Source organism: Narcine bancroftii, chromosome 5 (assembly GCF_036971445.1).
Source record: "Narcine bancroftii isolate sNarBan1 chromosome 5, sNarBan1.hap1, whole genome shotgun sequence".
NCBI lineage: Eukaryota > Metazoa > Chordata > Chondrichthyes > Torpediniformes > Narcinidae > Narcine > Narcine bancroftii.
Genome location: NC_091473.1, coordinates 59930978 through 59948099, shown reverse-complemented (window position 1 = coordinate 59948099; position 17122 = coordinate 59930978). Strand labels below are relative to the sequence as shown.

Below are 17122 nucleotides of genomic sequence, written 5' to 3'. Positions count from 1 at the left end.
TTTATGAGCAAATCTTGACTGACAGCTGAATTTTTTGAACTAACGTCAACTTCATTTGATGACAGGAGTTCACTTAATGTAGTCTGTTCTGTATGATTCTGACTTTCTGTAGAGCCATAGTATAGAAGGGAAGGTTTCCTTCTATATGTTCATCTGATTGTCTCCACGATTGAATGAGTGTCAGTATTGTATATGGTTAGATCTCATTTCCTCCACTGCTATACCACTCAACATGCAGTTTGCTGTCCTGAGAACCAATAATTACCCATCTTATCCTTCATAAATGATGAATCTCTTGGCAATTGTCCAGGCAGTAAAAGAGAGGGTAAACCAGTCAATCAACAGACTATTGACATTTGATTGAGAGCTTGTGTGTTGCCTTTTCACCAATACCAGGGGATGTGAGTAGAGACTTTTCTGACATGGAGTGGTTGTCATGTGAAACTCATTCCCTGGAAGGCATTAGAAACAGAGTCATTCTTGGCTTCCAAGAGAGAATTGCATCAGCGTTGGAAGGAAAATAATTTCCGAGACTTGCAATTGAATGGCCTTGTTGCAGCAACTCTGGAAATAAAGTGATCACACTGATGTAACAAGTCACCATCAGAGAGCAGGACATTTGCTTTGGCAGGAAAGTAGCAATTTTTTTCACTCCTGTGCATAAACCTTTTCAGACTTACCTCTGGAAAATAAATGATTTACACCAGCACTCCCAGCAAAAATCTGTCCCTTGCCACCATATTGGGCCATGCATATGGCTGGATTCCCTCCCTCTCAGAGATGCAGCCCCCCCTCCCCTCCCCCCCCCCCCCCCCACCATCCTGGTCTCCACGATGACTCGCTCTCTCTCTGGGGTACAATTCCCTGATCATGGTCTCTCTGGGTGATTCCTTACCTCTCTGGGATACAGTCTCCCCCACCTCACACCCCCAATTCCCTATGCAAATTCATGTCATGGGACACTGAGCTGTGTTTATTTTGTGAATATAGCAATTCAGGTAGGAAGTTATAAACCAGAACCTCAATAGCAATCCTTTCCGATTGCCCCTGGTGTTATGTGTTGGTGATGGGATGAAAAGGAGGATGGGGCAAGTAAATGTTTGGCTGAGGACCTGGTGCAGAGGAGACAGAATTAGAGTCCTGGACTACTGGGATTTCTTCTGGGATGGAGGAGACTTGCACAAGAGGGTCAGGGGGTGACCAATAATCTGGCAAAAAAGATTCCGGGCATTGCTCATGTGGCAGTTTAGTGGTTAACAAAGCAGTTCTCTGGCACGAGAAAAAGGTGAGACAAATCTTGAAGTTAGATAGCAAGTTCAGTTGACAGGTCAAGCAGCAGCACAGCAGTAAATGAGGGATGACTGATGGGTGAATCTACAGTGCAGAGGAGATCACTAAAACTCTGAGACCCAGCCTCAAGAATCGGGGAATAGTTTCGGAAGGAGATGAGGGGGAACTGCTTTTCCTACAGAGCAATGAATCTCTGTGCTGGGAAGCAAAGGCAGCTGCCTCATCGAACATATTTAAAATGCAGTGAGATTTTTTTTTTGAAAACTTGGGGAAATAAGAATTATGGGAGAAAAAGCTAGATCACTGGAGTTGAGTTCATGGCCCGACCAGCTATGATCTTATTTAATGGCAGTGCTGGCTCAATGGGCTAAATGGCCTACTCCTGCTCTTATTTCTTGTGCTCAGGGTATGGATAATTGATTGGATTGGGATATTACATCAGTGACAAGAACATGATTGAGGGGTGACAGCTCAGTGTCCTGTGATGTGAACATGCATGGGAGGGTGGGTGTTGCATTCTTGATCAGAGAGTAAATCACTGCTGTACTTGGGATATCCCTGGGCGATCATACTGTGAGGCTACTGGACAGAATTGAGGAATAAGGGGAGCGCTTTGGAACCAGTGAACTGAATTCTATGGAAAAGGAGAGGACTGGTCCACAAGTTGAAGTCCAGAATTGGGCCAAATTTGATGGTATTAGAAAGGGACTTTCAGAAGTTGATTAGGAGAGGCTGTTAGCAGGTCAAGGGACTTCTGGCAAGTGGGAAGCTTTGAAAAGAGACGCAGCAAACGTGAAAATGTGCAGGTGGTTTGCTTGTAGTCAAAACACAGAATTGCTGGAGAAAACCAAAAAAATACAAAATTTATGTAACCTTCAGAATGAGCTTCTCAGTTTTTATTGTTATTTTTTTATTAGAGTCGGTTAGGTGTTTTTTTTATATACAATACTTTTGATTTTTTTTTCATTCTCACCCATTGCTGGGGGGGTGGGGTAGAGTTTATACTGTTTGAAGTTTAATATTAATCTATCTAGCTATCTAGCTATCTATCATTAAGTAAGACATGGAGGCTCAGGACCTCAGGGATTCTAACTGTGATGTGTTGAAGAAAGTCCACAGTGATGATGCTGAAGTTAAGTGGGCAGATAAACACCCGGAGCCTGATCAAGTATATAGGTAGTTAGGGAAGGAATTGCAGGGGCACTGGCAGGGAGATTCATGTCTTTGGATGTCATGCCAGAAGACTGGAGGGTGGCTAATGATGTGCCTTTCTTGAAGAAAGATTGCAAGACATGCCTGGGAACTGCAGTCCAGGGAACTTGGCATCAGTCATGAGTAAGTTACTCGAAGGGATCCTGAGAGATGGAATCTACATACATTTAGAAAGATGACGGATAATTCAGGGCAGTGACATGATTTTGTGCATGGGAACTTGTCTCATAAACCTGACTGAATATGTTGAAGAGGCAGCATGAAGATTGAGGATCAGATAGTTGACGTTGTCTATGTGGTCTTTAGCAGACTTTGACAAATTCACGCATAGTAGTGTGGACCAGAAGATCTGATGGGATAGGATCCAGAGTGAGCTGACCCATTGGATATGAAACTGACATGACGGAAAGAGTCAAAGGGTGGGAGGGGAGAGTTGTTACTCAAATTGGGTAGCCTGTAGCCCATGGTATGTTGTGTCCACTGTTGTTTGTCAGCCATATTAGTAACTTGGGTCTCAGTGTTGTTAATGTAGTTAGCAGGTTTGCAGTTATCACTAGAATTGGTGATATATTAGACAGTGAGGAAGGTTTGCTGGGATTACAACAAGGTCTAGATTAATTGGGGAAGTGAGTCTCGAAATGGCAGATGGAAGTCAAATTGGTCAAGTGAAAAGTGTTGTGTTTTGGTAAATTGAACCAGCCAACACCTGCACAGTAAATGAAAGGGCTTTGGAGAACAGATAAGCCTCAGGGAACAGGTTCATAGTTGCATGGTGACACAGGTAGACATAATAGAGAGGATGATGTCTTGTATACTTGCCTTCATTACCAGGCCATTGAGGACAGGCGATGGGACATCATGTTATAGTATTGGTGAAACCACACTTGATGTGTTGTATTCATTCTGATTTTCCAGTTCAAGGAAAGGTGTCATTAAGGAAAAGATACAGAAAAGAATTATGAGAATGTCACTGGGATCGCAGGTTTGGTTATAAGAAAGGGCTTGATAGGCTGGTACTGTTCTCCTAAGAGCAAAAGGGGTTAAGGGTTGACCTTGTAACAGTAACTAAAATCTTGAGGGGCATGAGCAAGGTAAATATTCCAGGTGTTTTTCCTAGGGTTTAAGATGAGAGGAAAAATTAAAAAAGGACCTGGGCACCTTTTTCCACAGTGGTATTTGAGATGAGCTGCCAGAAGAAGTAATAGAGACAAGTACAATTGCCACATTTAAAAGACAGGTACATGGATAGGACAGGGTTGGACAGTATTAGCAAAATGCAGGCCAGTGGGAGTATCTTGGGTAGATAACTGGACAAGTTAGGTTAAAGCAGCTTTTTCAGTGATGTAAATTCAATGATTCAATGTGATTATAAAGAATGAAAGGCAAGCAAAGCTTGTGTTGTGTTCATCGAGGGTTGTATGGGAATATTTGGGTGCCTGGTCTGTGTTGATTAATACCCTGGCTGGGTTCATTTGAGATTGCAAAGCAACTAGTGTTTGTTCAATGAAGGGTTGTGAATGTATGTTTTTCAAGAGTGGGCCAGAATGAGATGGTCAGGATAGGAAGCCATGTGATGTTCAACCATGACAGGAGAAGCAATTGGATTGATGAGAATGCTTTTCAGATCAGAGTATCCAGGGTTGCGACAGCAACTTTAAGGCAGCTGATCAAAAGCCACATCATGACCTGGCACGACTTGGCTACCAAGGAAAAAAACAAGTGCTGTACAGAAATAGGTTGTGGTCATTAGGAAATCCTCGAACAGGGGATTGGATATATGTTGTGTCTCGTTACAGCTGTGAGCTCCATTTAATATTTTGGCTTTCAAGGCTCCAAGATAATGAATATCACTAGTGCCTAATATTTTGGAGGGACTGGGGGCTTTAAGGATTTTTTTGTTGTTGAAACCAGCTCCTTAGGAATAGCCTTGCAAAAAATAAAGTATTTTTCAAATATAAAGTCTCCAAGTATTTTGCCATTCTGCAGAATCTTTGCATGCTCTTATTGCACTGTGGATATGATGAGACTTTTGGTATGGTAGGATTAACTGAGATCTGCTTTGTTTCTTTGAGCTCACATTCATCTTTATTATGTTTCACGTTCAACCTAGCGGTCACTTGAAATACATTCTTCTGTGTTGTCATCATGTTCCTTTATGGACGAACCCAGTTTATTATGTTATCCTTCTCTGTGTCACCATTTGCAAAGTTTTTTTTGTGAGGTACCTGCCAAACAGAAGCAGGAACTTGCACATTCCAGAATAGAACAGAACATGATTAACAATCAAAATTGATTGATAAAAATTTCAAAATATGTCTAATTTACCTTGTCAAAAATTTGAACCTTAATATATTCCCAGTGCCTATTCACTTTAAGTTTCTAGGTTTTAATTAGTCATTTGTTTGTCTGAAATTAATTCAGACCATTCACTTCATTATTTTCAGACTGATATGTAATTCTTTGGCTCATCAAAGAATCAATTGGCACTGAAGGAGCCTGTTTGGGATTCTGGGTTATTGCCTACTCTTTTAAAGAAATTAGCCCATTCCTCCACATTCAGTCAAACCAAACAGGCCCTTCGGCTCAACTTGTCCATGCCAACCAAGGTGGCATTCTGAGCTGGCCTCATTTGCCTGCATTTAGCTCCATTGTTATTCATAAATATTTACTCAATTCACTCTGAATGTTCTGACTGAAAGTACTTCCAACTTTCTTTCAGGCACTACAATTAAAATCCTAACAAATTACCACATATTATCTTCTGCTTTTTTTTAATGCCAGTCAGTTCCCCAGAATCTGTCCTTTGGTCATAGACATTCCCACTAGTCCACTTCAACCAAATCATTTAAGATTTTGAACACTTGTATCTAAACTCTCAACTCTGAGGATTGTAAATTTTCCATAAAACTAAAGACTCTCAATACTGGCACAGTTCAAGCAAATTTCCTGTGAGTTATTTTACAAAAGGTATTATCATTTCTGAAATGTTATGTTCCAGCTCAGGCCTAACCTAAGTTGTTGTAAAGGATTTATAGGTTTTTTTTAAACTTTTGCCACCTTCAAAGATTCCTGCCTCATCTTCTGGTTTCCCTGTCCCCAAAGTCCCTTTAAAATTTTAATATTTAGTTTATATTGCCTCTCTGCAGTCTTCCTTCCAAAATACATTACCTCACACTTCTGTGTTAAGCATTATCAGCCATGCGTCTGCTCTTTCTATCAGATGTCATTTGGAATTTTTCCTATGGCTTTTCCACATGGATTTATGCTGAGGGCAACTTGTTTATCAGTCCTGATCCCTGTTGCCTATATTCCTGGCACGTAGTCCATGATTTTTACAAGGAGGTTGGAGTTAGCAGAAGATTGGCCACCCTCTGTGCTACATCTAATGACCTGCTCACTGAATGCAAATTGTAAACTCCTGTGTAGTTTTCGCACAGTAGGTCATTATTAATGCTGTGTGTTATAATGAGTAACATGACGTTCCGGTATCTTACTGTGTCATGCAGTCATGTGCAATTCAGCTTTTACTTTTTTTCTTATAAAAATATTTCTATTGATTTTAATAAAGAACTTGTCCAAACAGAAAGGTTACAATTCAATGGACAGTTACATAAACTAAATAAGATATTTTGTAAACATACATACATTGTAAATCATATCCATAATTCATATTTTAAATAGTATATACCTTTTTTTGGGAAAAAAACTAATAATATAAAAAATAGGAAAGAAAATAGTAGAGAAAATCTCAAACCCCTTATCTAAATGCGTTGCCAGATGCTATATATGACTAGTATTAATTGAAAAACAGTAAAAAAATTAATATGAAACATGGAAAAGATACAAGTCAAACAATTTAATTACATTGGAGTAAAATTATAAAGTAAGATAGTGAGTCATAAATGACCCCATAACTTCTGAAATCTTGTATCTGATGCAGCTTTTAAATGCCTTATTTCAAAAAGTGTTGAATCTTAGATAATCAAGCCTTATTTGATATCTCCGACTGCTTAATTAATACAGATTTTGAGTACAATTGTAACCATTGTAATTACAATTGTAATCTTAACGTTGGAAATTGTGGTAAGAGGCAAATATTTTTAAATAAACTACTGACCATTTTTTATCAGTACTGGTTTTCAAAAAAAAATTCTTTTGTTTTCCTGCTCTTCATGGAAGTGAGGTCACCATGAATTACACTCTAGCAAAAATAGACCTGATGGGTGAGAGGCATTCCGTGCCAAAAATTTAATATGATTCACATTTATTGCAAGGCTTCCTGAGTGAAAGAGGATCATGGAACTGTTGCTTCTCCTGATTCAGTGGCTTCATCATAGTGAAATTATTAGTGCATTCTATTTGCGATGTGCCAGTGTCACTTGTATGGGCTCTTTGTACAATATTCTCATTTAGTGGATTGAGACTATGACAGAGCAACTGGCCTCTCTGCATCCAGTGGCTGCAGGATCTCAGTCTGTAATCCTTACCCTGCTCTTTGCTCCGAGCTTCGATGCTTCCTTAAGAGTCCATTTCTGCAGCCTAGAATGTGCCAGTCAGCACCATTCCCTTGCAGACATGCTTTGGGTAGATCAAAATGTCTCTCATACAGAGTTGATGGTCTTCCAGTAGATCTTGATGTCTGTCTTGTTGCGTGTCCCTGGAAATAACCCATTGATGAGAGACCTCTGTTACACAACTTCTCGGGACGAGCCTTGAGAAGATCCCTTCCATATTTTTCCAAATATTTTTTGTTGCAAATGCACAAACTAAAAAAAATGGTTGCTTACCTCATCCTCCTTGCAGCTATCCCTTGGGCATTGTAGGTGAGATTCTTGTCTTGCAGGAAATTTCGGATGATGCAGACTTTTCTCACTGACAGCCAAGTGTGGTCTTGCTGTTTATTGATGAGTTCAGACAATGTAGCATTCTGCCAATTAGTTTAGACTGTGTCCTTGGGAAACCATCTCACAGGATCCATTGTGCCTTCCTCCCACAGGGCCTTCGGGAAGTTTTGCGCTCTCCGCAGCCTGATGGACTTGTTGTCCAAGGTGTTTTCCTGAAAGAACATTTCCATGCTTTCTGGTCCACCCAGTCCACGTCAACTATTAAGTATCGATCTAACATAATAGAATAAGAAACAGGGGCAGGAGATGGTCATCGAGTAACCTCCACCATTCAGTGAAATTATGGCTGATCTGGTCGTGAACTCAGCTCCACCGGCCTGCCTGTTCTCCTTATCCTTGAATTCTTCCAGTATTCACAATTTTCATTGCAGTGAACTGGAATTCACCGTCTGTGTATTGTTCAGATGGCTGGTTCCTCCCCTGGCTCCACCCTCACCTACCCCAAAATAAACCATTGTTTCCTGCCTTACCTCCGATTCATCTGAGGTCTATTGTGCCTAATGGCCATTGATGGACTGCTATTAAACATGTGTTTGTACTCCTCACTTGCCTCTGAGTGCATTCAGTCGCATTACAATTTTAATAGCTTAACTTTGAAATGGGATGGAAGCCCTGTTGAAGCCAGGCATGTTCCAGGTCGGTCCTCTGACCCCTGAAGCCTGGAGGAATTCCAGGCTTATCTGATGGCCACACAAGATATCTTCAACTTGGATGGTCTCCAGAGATTGGCACTTCTCTCTCAAGTCAGCCCCAAAGGGTACAGTGTCATCAGATACTCTTCTTCCATAGAAGGCTTGAAGGCCTGCTAGGCGTCCCCAGAATGATGTGTTGGCGAAACACCAACAATCAACATTGGCAGCGTCCTGGTGAGTCACTGGATCACTATGTTCTTGAACTGTGGGGCCTGACCAGAAAATGCTGCTACGAAGCTGCCATGGCCCAGGTGAGAGAGGAGGAACAAATCCAGGACATCCTCATAGCAGGAGTGAGGACAACGTATTTGAGAAAGCGACAACTGGAGTCAGGGAAGAAAGACTTGGCCAGCACCCTGGAGCTGGCGAAAGTGCTCGAGCAGGCCCATCTGAGAGCTGACAACCTCATGGGTGAAAGTGGCACCCTTTCAGAGGACCAGGTCATTGGGGTGTCTGTGTCCCCTGCAGCCTCAGCGCCAACCTCTGCAGCCACGAGCAACCTTTCCTACTTTTGTGGAAAGGCACAGCACCCCCACGCCTGATGCCCCACGAATGCCCCATGCACACAGGATGCAGTAATCAAGGGTACTGGGTGAAGGTCTGCTGGGCTAAAGGGAACTCAAAGAGGACGACTGCATGTGCAACCCTTGAATCATTGCTCAAGCCGTGCCCGAGTCCCAAAGGACTGGCCTCCGCCTCTCCATGCTGTTTGCCATCAGCAACTTGCTGCACCACATGGTGGGACCAGCCACCAGGAGTGAAACATTGTGGGAAGCCACAGCAGCCATCTTGCTGCGCCTCAAGGTTGGCGCCAACGAGTCCATCATTGGATCAAGATGGAGGGTGGCCATCTTGCCGCATCTCATGGTCAATACCATCTTGTCTGCCCGCGGGCCAAGAGAAGAGAGTTGACATCAGCATGGGGAGCAACGGGGTTTCCAGAGCACTGGCATCAGTCGTCCTTCATCAGGCAATACCTTTTGTATTGAATTGAATTACTCGATGAGGGAGGTGAGAGTAAACAGACATTTGACCGATTGTTCAGTAGACACTGGCTCCATGGAAAGCTTTATAAACTCTGCGGTACAACTTAAGAGTGCACCTGACGAACTATCATATTTTCCTAGCTTCACACTTGCACTCTGCGATGATCCTGGGGTATTGTATAGTACATCTAACTGTCAAAAGGGGGGGGATATTTTGTAAGTTCCAATTTGTATGTACTGAAGAATTTGTGTGGTCCTGCATTGCTAGGCCTGGACTTCCTGTGTCACCTTAAAAGCATAACCATGGAGTACTCTGGCCCACTCCCTCTAATCATGGTGCGGAACAGGTCCCAAAAGCTGGACACCACATGTGGTCTCTCCACCCTAAATATTGAATTCCTCCCCCCCCCCCCCACTGTTTCTGAACCTGACTCCTGATTGCAAACTAATAGCTACAAAGAGCAGGCGATACAATGCGGGAGATTGGGAATTTATCGGAGCCGAGACACAGTGGCTGCTCGAAGAAAATATAATTGAACCTAGCAACAGCCCATGGAGAGCCCAGGTGGTAGTCGTGAAAGGGGAAGAAAAGTCCAGGCTAGTGATTGACTATAGCCAAACAATTAATCGTTTCACACTCCTGGATGCAAACCCCCCTCCCTCGAATTTCAGACATGGTAAATGAAATTGCGCAGTACTGTGTCTATTTGATCATTGACCTGAAACCTGCATACTACCAGTCTTAGTTCTGTGTTGTGTAGCATTCTACACAAACTGGCTGTGTTATCCGTGTTTATAGAACACAGAATCTGGGCTTCCTGCCAATTTGCCTGGCTGGCAGAGCGGTATCTTTATGTTTTTCTCTTTCAAGGTTACAGGTGCCTGAAGTCAGACAGACATGCTCTAACAGTACAATTACTGAGATGTTTTCATAGAAGCTTCCAGAATTTTCTAACAGACTTTCTTTAAATCTTAACTTCTTTCTTCCAACCAAATTCACAATTTTATAAAATACTTTTCTTTGAATGAATTGTAGGTGACGTTTCCCAGCTTCTAATATTTCTCAATCTCAAAACACGTCACCGTCCAAGAGAAATAAGCCTCGATATTCCGAATTGTATCTTATTCATGCAAATAAATCAAACTTTGTCATTGCAACTGTAAATAGTTTTAATTTTCTGTTGATAAAAGCATTTGATACTGAGATACCAAAATTGAAGAAGAATCTGAATGTTACAAATGGTAAATTTACCACAAGATGGAGTTTCGTCTGATGAAGCCTTATTTACATACGTGGGAGTTGATTATTTTGGTCTTTTGCAAGTAAAACGAGGAGGAAGTGTTAAAAAAAAAATGATAAGGAGCTATTTTTACTTGTTTGACTATGAGAGCAATTCATATTGAAGTAGCGTCATCACTTGATACAGACTCTTATCAATGGTTTTAGCAACAGAAAATTAAAACTATTTCCAAGGACCACCCCTACACAGGATTTGAGGCAGATGGACAGCTCTATCAGTTCTGGAAGGTCTCTTTTGGTATCACCAATGGGGTCTTGGTCTTCCAGAGACAGATGGATAAAATGGTTGACAAGTACAGGTTGAAGACCAGCTTCCCTTATCTCAACAGCGTCCCTCTCTGGAAGACCATGACATCCATCTCCAGAGGTTTCTCCACACTGCCAAGGCCCTAAACCTCATGAACAACTCCAGTAAGTGCTTGTTCTGGACGAAACGTCTGGCAATCCTGGGCTACATGGTGGAGAATGGCTCTGACTCCGATCGAATGCACCCCCTGTTAGACCTCCCAATCCCAAGGACCATGAAAGCCTTAAAGAGGTGCCTGGGTTTCTTCTCCTACTACGCCCTCACTATGCGGATAAGATCCACCCCTTTTTAAGGTCCACCTCTTTTCCATTATCAGCTGAAGTTCGGGCAGCTTTTCACTTCATTCAGAGCTACATGCAAAGGCCACTGTGCACATGGTGGACGAGAACGCACCCTTTCACGTGGAAAGTGATGCCCCTGATGTAGCTCTGGCTGCTACCTTTAACCAGGCAGACAGGCCGATTGCCTTTCTCTCCCACACGAGCTTCAGAACCCATCTGTGGAGAAAGCATCTCAAGCCATTATACAGGCCATCAGGCACTGGAGGCATTACCTGGCCGGCAGAAAATTTACACTACACCGACCAGCGATCGGTGGCATTTATGTTTAATAACGAAAAAGGGGAAAAATAAGGAATGATAAGATTACTAGGAGAAAGATCAAGCTCTCAATCTATAATTATGTCATAGAATACAGGTCAGGTACTCTCAATTAACCTCCAGATGCCCTGTCAAGAGGAAGCTGTGCCTCTGCATCCATCAGCCAGTTGCTGTCACTGCAAGATGAGCTTTGCCATCCAGGCATCACCTGCATGGCTCATTTTGTCAAGGCATGCAACCTGCCATACTCCATTGAGGACATCAGGGAAATGACGAGGTCCTGCCACGTCTGCACGGAGTGCAAGCTGCACTTCTACCACCCCGACAAAGCGCACCTAATAAAGGCATCCCGCCACTTCAAATGACTCAGTGTCGATTTCAAGGGTCCCCTTCCTTCCACCAATGGAAACGTGTACTTCTCAATGTTATTGATGAGTATTCACGTTTTCCATTTGCCATCCCCTGCCCAGACATGACCACCACTGCATCAAGTCACCAAAAGTCATCAAGGCCTTGCACTCTATTTTCACCCTGTTCAGCTATCCCAGCTATATCCATAGTGTCCGAGGCTTATCATTTATGAGCGAAGAGCTATGCTCATAAGGGGCATCTTCTTAAGTAGGACGACTAGCTACAATCCCCGGGGAACAGAAAAGTTGAAAAGGAGAACACAACTGTATGGAAGGCAGTGAAATTGACTCTCCAGTCCAAATGCCTTCCAGACTCAGGCTGGCACGAAGTCCTACCCATGGCGCTGCACTCCATAAGATTGGTCCTCTGCATGCCAACCAACACAAATCCACATGAGTTTATGTTTATGTTCCTTAGGAAATCGACATCTGGGGCCACTCTCCCAGCTTGGCTAATGGCATCAGGGGCAGTCCTGCTGAAAAAGCACATGAGGAGGAGCAAGACAGACCCCCTGATCAAGAGAGTGCACCTGCTGCACGCCAACCCAACGTAGTCCTATGTGGCATACCCTGAGGGCAGAGAGGACACTGTCTCGATCACAGACCTGGCACCTGCTGGAACTGAGAGTCCAATGCCTCAAGTGTGCCACGAACTACCAAATACCTCACTCAGGGTCCTGGAGAACTGCTCGGGAAGTAGACCAATTCACCCCACAATCTCAGCCAGAGGCCTCGAGACCCACTGACCCTGTACCACAGGGGATCCAGGAAGTTCAGAAAGCCCAAAGTCCTCCAGTAGTGTAGCTTTCAACCAGAATTACCAGACAAATTGACTTGTAAATATTTGTAAAGTATCAAGGTTTTTTTTAATGAATGGCCTCACTTTTTCACCCACAGGCTCAATTCTGAAGGAAGGGGTGAATGCAGTGAACTGGAATTCAGTGTCTTTGTATTGTGTAGATGGCTGGCTCCTCCTCTGGCTCCACCCTCACCTACCCAATATAAACCCTGGGTTTCCCACCTTAACTCAGATTCACCTGAGGACTATTGTGCCTACTGGCCATTGATTCTAATCTATTAAAAGCATGTTGGTACTCCTCACTTGTCCCTGAGTGCCATCAGTCACGTTACATTCATTTAATGAGGTAGACTCTACTGGTTCATTGGGCAGTGAAATCCACAGATTTACTACTTTCAGGGAGAAACACCTCTCCTTTAAACTAGTCTCCTGAATCTTGAGACTGTCCCCTTGTTCTAGTCTCACCTGCCAGTGAAGCAACCCCCTGGTTCTACCTATTTTTATTCCTGTCATAATTTCATGTTTCTGAAAGATTCCCTCCCCCTCCACCCAACCTTCACAACTCTTGAGTATTGTCGCATGAACATTAATCTTGGGTGCCTTAACCACGAAGTGCAACAAACCTTTCACTTCCTCTTTCTCAAAGTTGAGATCATATAAAATCTCAAATTTATCTTCCTTCAAACAGACCCCAGCAACATCTCTGATTCACTCCAGCTCTTCTCTTCCCATCCTTTTCCTCTTCAGATGCCTTTGATCTATTTTTGCTTTTTTTATGTGTTCATGTTGACTGTTTTCTCATGTCCGCTTGTTTTCTCATCCTCCTCTTCACTTTGCCAAACTCTGTGCCTCATTCCCATTTGTGTCAGCTGCCATTTGTGTTGATCTCTGAGGAAATCCGGCTCTGACTTCCATTCTCTCCTTTCTTGTGTATCTGACATGTGATAGGAGCATCTCCATTTTGAAGGCTTCTCATTGCTTAATTGCAGTCTCTCCTGCCACACTTTTGATTTTGGGTTGGAGTTTACTGTCACGTGTATGGAAAATGCAGCGATAGAGTCCATTTTGTGAGCAGATTGGTTGAAATGTTACAAGTAATATACAGTACAGAAGTTCAGAGTTACAGAGAGGTCAGTTGTTGTGGAAGACAGACAACATAATCTTACTGTTTAGATGTTCATTCAAGAGTCTGACATCAGCAGGAAAGAAACTGGTGGTGTCTGATCTAATACTTGTTAATCTTTCTGATGTGATGGGGGTGAAGAGAATGTGGCTGGGGTGGGATGAGTCTTCTGATCTGTTATTTGCTTGTCCAGTACAGTTGATGTTGCAGATGGAGGGGAGGGGCTGTATTCCTTGATGGTCTGAGCCATGTTCACAGCCCAGCACCACTTATTATTGTCTTGGGTGAAGCAGCTCCTGTCCACACAGTGATGCACCCTGACAGGATGCTTTCAGTGGTATGTGTGTGGAAGTTGTTCAAGGATACTGGGGAAGTGCCCGATTTCCTCAAGCTTCAGAAATAAAAGTACCATGTGCTTTCTAAGCTATTCCCTTAACATGGATGAAGTAGGACCAATCCCTGGAGATGTTTACCCCTCAGAACTGAAAGCTGCCTCCTATCTACACCTCATTGCCATTTATCTGGATAGCGGAGTTAAATTTTGTCCTTCTTCACAAGCCTGAACTAGATTTTTGGTCTTGTGTCATTGAGTATGAGGTTGTTGTCCTGACACCAAGCCACTAATCACTTTATTCCTCTTCTACACTCAGCTTATTTCATTGTGAGAGATCCTGCCCATGACAGTGGTGTTGTTCTTCTGTTCCAGGTGCGGTGTGCATTCCATCTTGTGTGGTGCCTCCCAGAGATGTGGTGGTCTTGCCCAGTAATGTGACTGCTGATACAATGGAACACTGGATGAACCCACCCCGAGTGCAGGTGAGCATTGATTTTAGAACAAAGACATTAGGGCTGTGGAAAAATTGCCAATTGCTGCATTGTCTCAGAAATGGGAGTTGCCATCCTTCCTGAACTAGTGCTTGATGTGTTGAGGAGCGAGTTGGGCTACTTCAGAGTCAAGTGAGTTGATGTAGGACTGGTTTAAATGTTGGTGGGGCTGGATAAAGAGGATGAGTCCTCAGTGAATCTGTTGTTGTTTTTATGGTCAGGTGGCAGCTTTGTTGCCATTTGCAAGCATTATATTTCCATACTTTAAAAAAAAACTGTTCAAATATTTCAGTTGGTCTGAAGACACTTGACCTCTTGGTTTTAGAATATTTAATTCAATCACGTGAGCAGTCTTTGCAATGTCTGTGATGATGGGACAGATTCACTTTGATAAACAATTGAGAACTGCCCTCACTAAGTCTGGTGATTGTAAAGCCTAAGTACATTGAGGTGGAAAATTTACTTGATGAAAAATAAACTGATGGTAATTGGATGATCTGTGTTCTGCATGAACACATTTAGATAAGATGGTGAGTTTTCAGACTTCCTCCAGCTCCACATGTTGCTCACACATTGCAATTGGGTTAAAGATACATTTTGCCAAGGCACAAATCTGCTGGACCCACCCATCTTTCACACCATTGGGCTTAGTCTCTGCTCCATATTCATCTGTTGGACTCACCCATCCTCTAGACCACTGGGCTTAGTCTTGGCTCCAGGCTTGAATTTGCTGGATCCACCTTGAGCTTGGTGTCTGCCCCAGCTTACATCTGCTCAACTCCCACCCATCCCACAGACCATTTGGCTTGGTCTTTGCCCTAGGCTCAAGTATGCTGGACTCACCTGTCCTCTAGATCACTGGGCTTGGTCTCAAGTCTGCTGGACTTTTTTTCCCCCATCCTCCACACCATTAGGCTTGCAAATATTGATTTTTATTAAGGAGTTAACAGTGGATCAAGTGTGTTGCTATTTCAGAATGGTGAGTTTGAGGGATTGAACAGCTCTGTGTGCTCCATCATTTCATTTGAGCAGGATCAATAATGGACCATTCTGGGTGTCCAGCAGATGTATCTTCAGGAAGTGGCAAGGTTTGTGGTCTCTAACATCTCTGGAGGAGTTCCTAGAGAAGCCTGTAGCAGAATGGTATTGTATGTCACTTTACAAATTCCCTTTACCTGCAACAGTGATCTCAATCCTTTCCAACAGGTAGTGTTCACCAGAAGTAGAGGGGTTTGTGAGCAGTATTTGGGTAGTGCAGTTTGTATAGCTGTTAGCACAATGCTATTACTGTGCCAGAAACCCAGGTTTGAATCCAAGTGCACTGGTTTCCTTCCACCCTTCAAAATGTTTCAGGGTTGTAGGTTCATTCGGGGTATTTGGAAGGCCAGAACTCGTGGGCCGGAATTAAATTAAAATTAAAAGTGCATGTGGACTTCTTAAAATTTCAATGCCAAGTGGATCAGGAGCTCAATCATCTCCCTCACCTTTTACCAAAATCACTTCCCAAGATTCTGAACACGAAGAAGTCTTTCTGTTCCATACCCCTATCATCTTCTTCTCAAACTCTTCTTTCATATTCTCTGCATTTAATAATTCAGTTTCAAGTTAGATTGTGTTCCCTCAAATCTAAAAAAATAACAATTCGTTTAATCAAGCTAGTCTGAAGCTGAAAGAATTTGATAAGATCAAGTTCCAGGAAACTGAGTACAAGGCGTCATAACTTGAATATTGATACTGGATAGTGGACACATTTTCTTTCAGAACTTTGGATACCTGGTGGTAAAACTCCTCAAAAGCTTGGTAGATATTTTTTATTCAGTATTGCAGCATTTAAATAGGCCCTTCATCTCAATATGTCCATGCTGAACAAGCTTATCTCATTTGCCTGCATTTGGCCCACATCCCTCGAAACTCTGACATTCTTTATAAAACACAGTGATTAGAATTGTAACAAACACTCTAACTTTAGCCAAAACAACACTTTGGAGAGTTGTGACATTCCCTACTTGCTGTTGAACTCTGTCCCACTGTTTATGAAGCAAGGTATCCAGTTCTTTTGAAATCTTTTTCTATCCTTCCTACTGTCCGTGGATACTCTTAGACTTGCCAAACATTTGTAAACTGTTTCTCCTTCAAGTTGTATCCTGATTTCTATCTCCTTACACAGATAATACCCTACCCAGCTGCACTGAACAATGACCCTGTTGAGGCATGACTTTGGCCCTGTTGTACAGAGACCTCTCTGACCTGAGCAGGTCTTACTTCCCCAAGGAACTGAGTTTGCCTTCGGCCTTCTTCACAAATCTTGGTTTCAACTCACTGTGACAGAATATAGATATGTTTTAGGGAGATAAATTGGAGCAGGGTTTGTTAGCATAGGTCATTACAAACACTTTAAAATACTGGAGCTCTTCCCCATGCTAGACATACATACATTACATACATGTAATTAGAAGGGGGTTAAGTTAGGTTAGTTAAGTTAATAGTGATAAGTTAAAGTGTGATTTAGTTTTTATATTTAAAGATAATTAAAAGCAACTTTTGTTTAAGTAACCATTTATCTTGGTGAATATCTATTGCTGCTGGGTTTTGGGATTCTCTGAGCTTGTAACATTACCATTTGAGTCAGTCCACAGGGATCCAGTGTGAGACTGATTTTTAGAATGAGGATGTTG

General features: G+C 42.6%; 1 protein-coding gene across 8 annotated transcripts in view; it reads left to right on the top strand.

Annotated features, from left to right (window-relative positions):
* Positions 1-17122, top strand: part of pappa2 (pappalysin 2) — a 406366-nt gene that overhangs the window by 336348 nt on the left and 52896 nt on the right. For 7 of the 8 annotated variants that reach the window (XR_011357548.1, XM_069937526.1, XM_069937524.1 and 4 more), the window contains exon 19: positions 14329-14438. Coding sequence is in view for 7 of the 8 variants with exons in the window: in XM_069937526.1 (XP_069793627.1) it covers positions 14329-14438 (110 nt within the window). In the remaining variant the exon portion in view is untranslated. Of the gene's footprint in view, positions 1-7498; positions 7876-14328; positions 14439-17122 lie in introns of those variants that run through there. The other variant, XM_069937530.1, reaches the window with a different exon arrangement.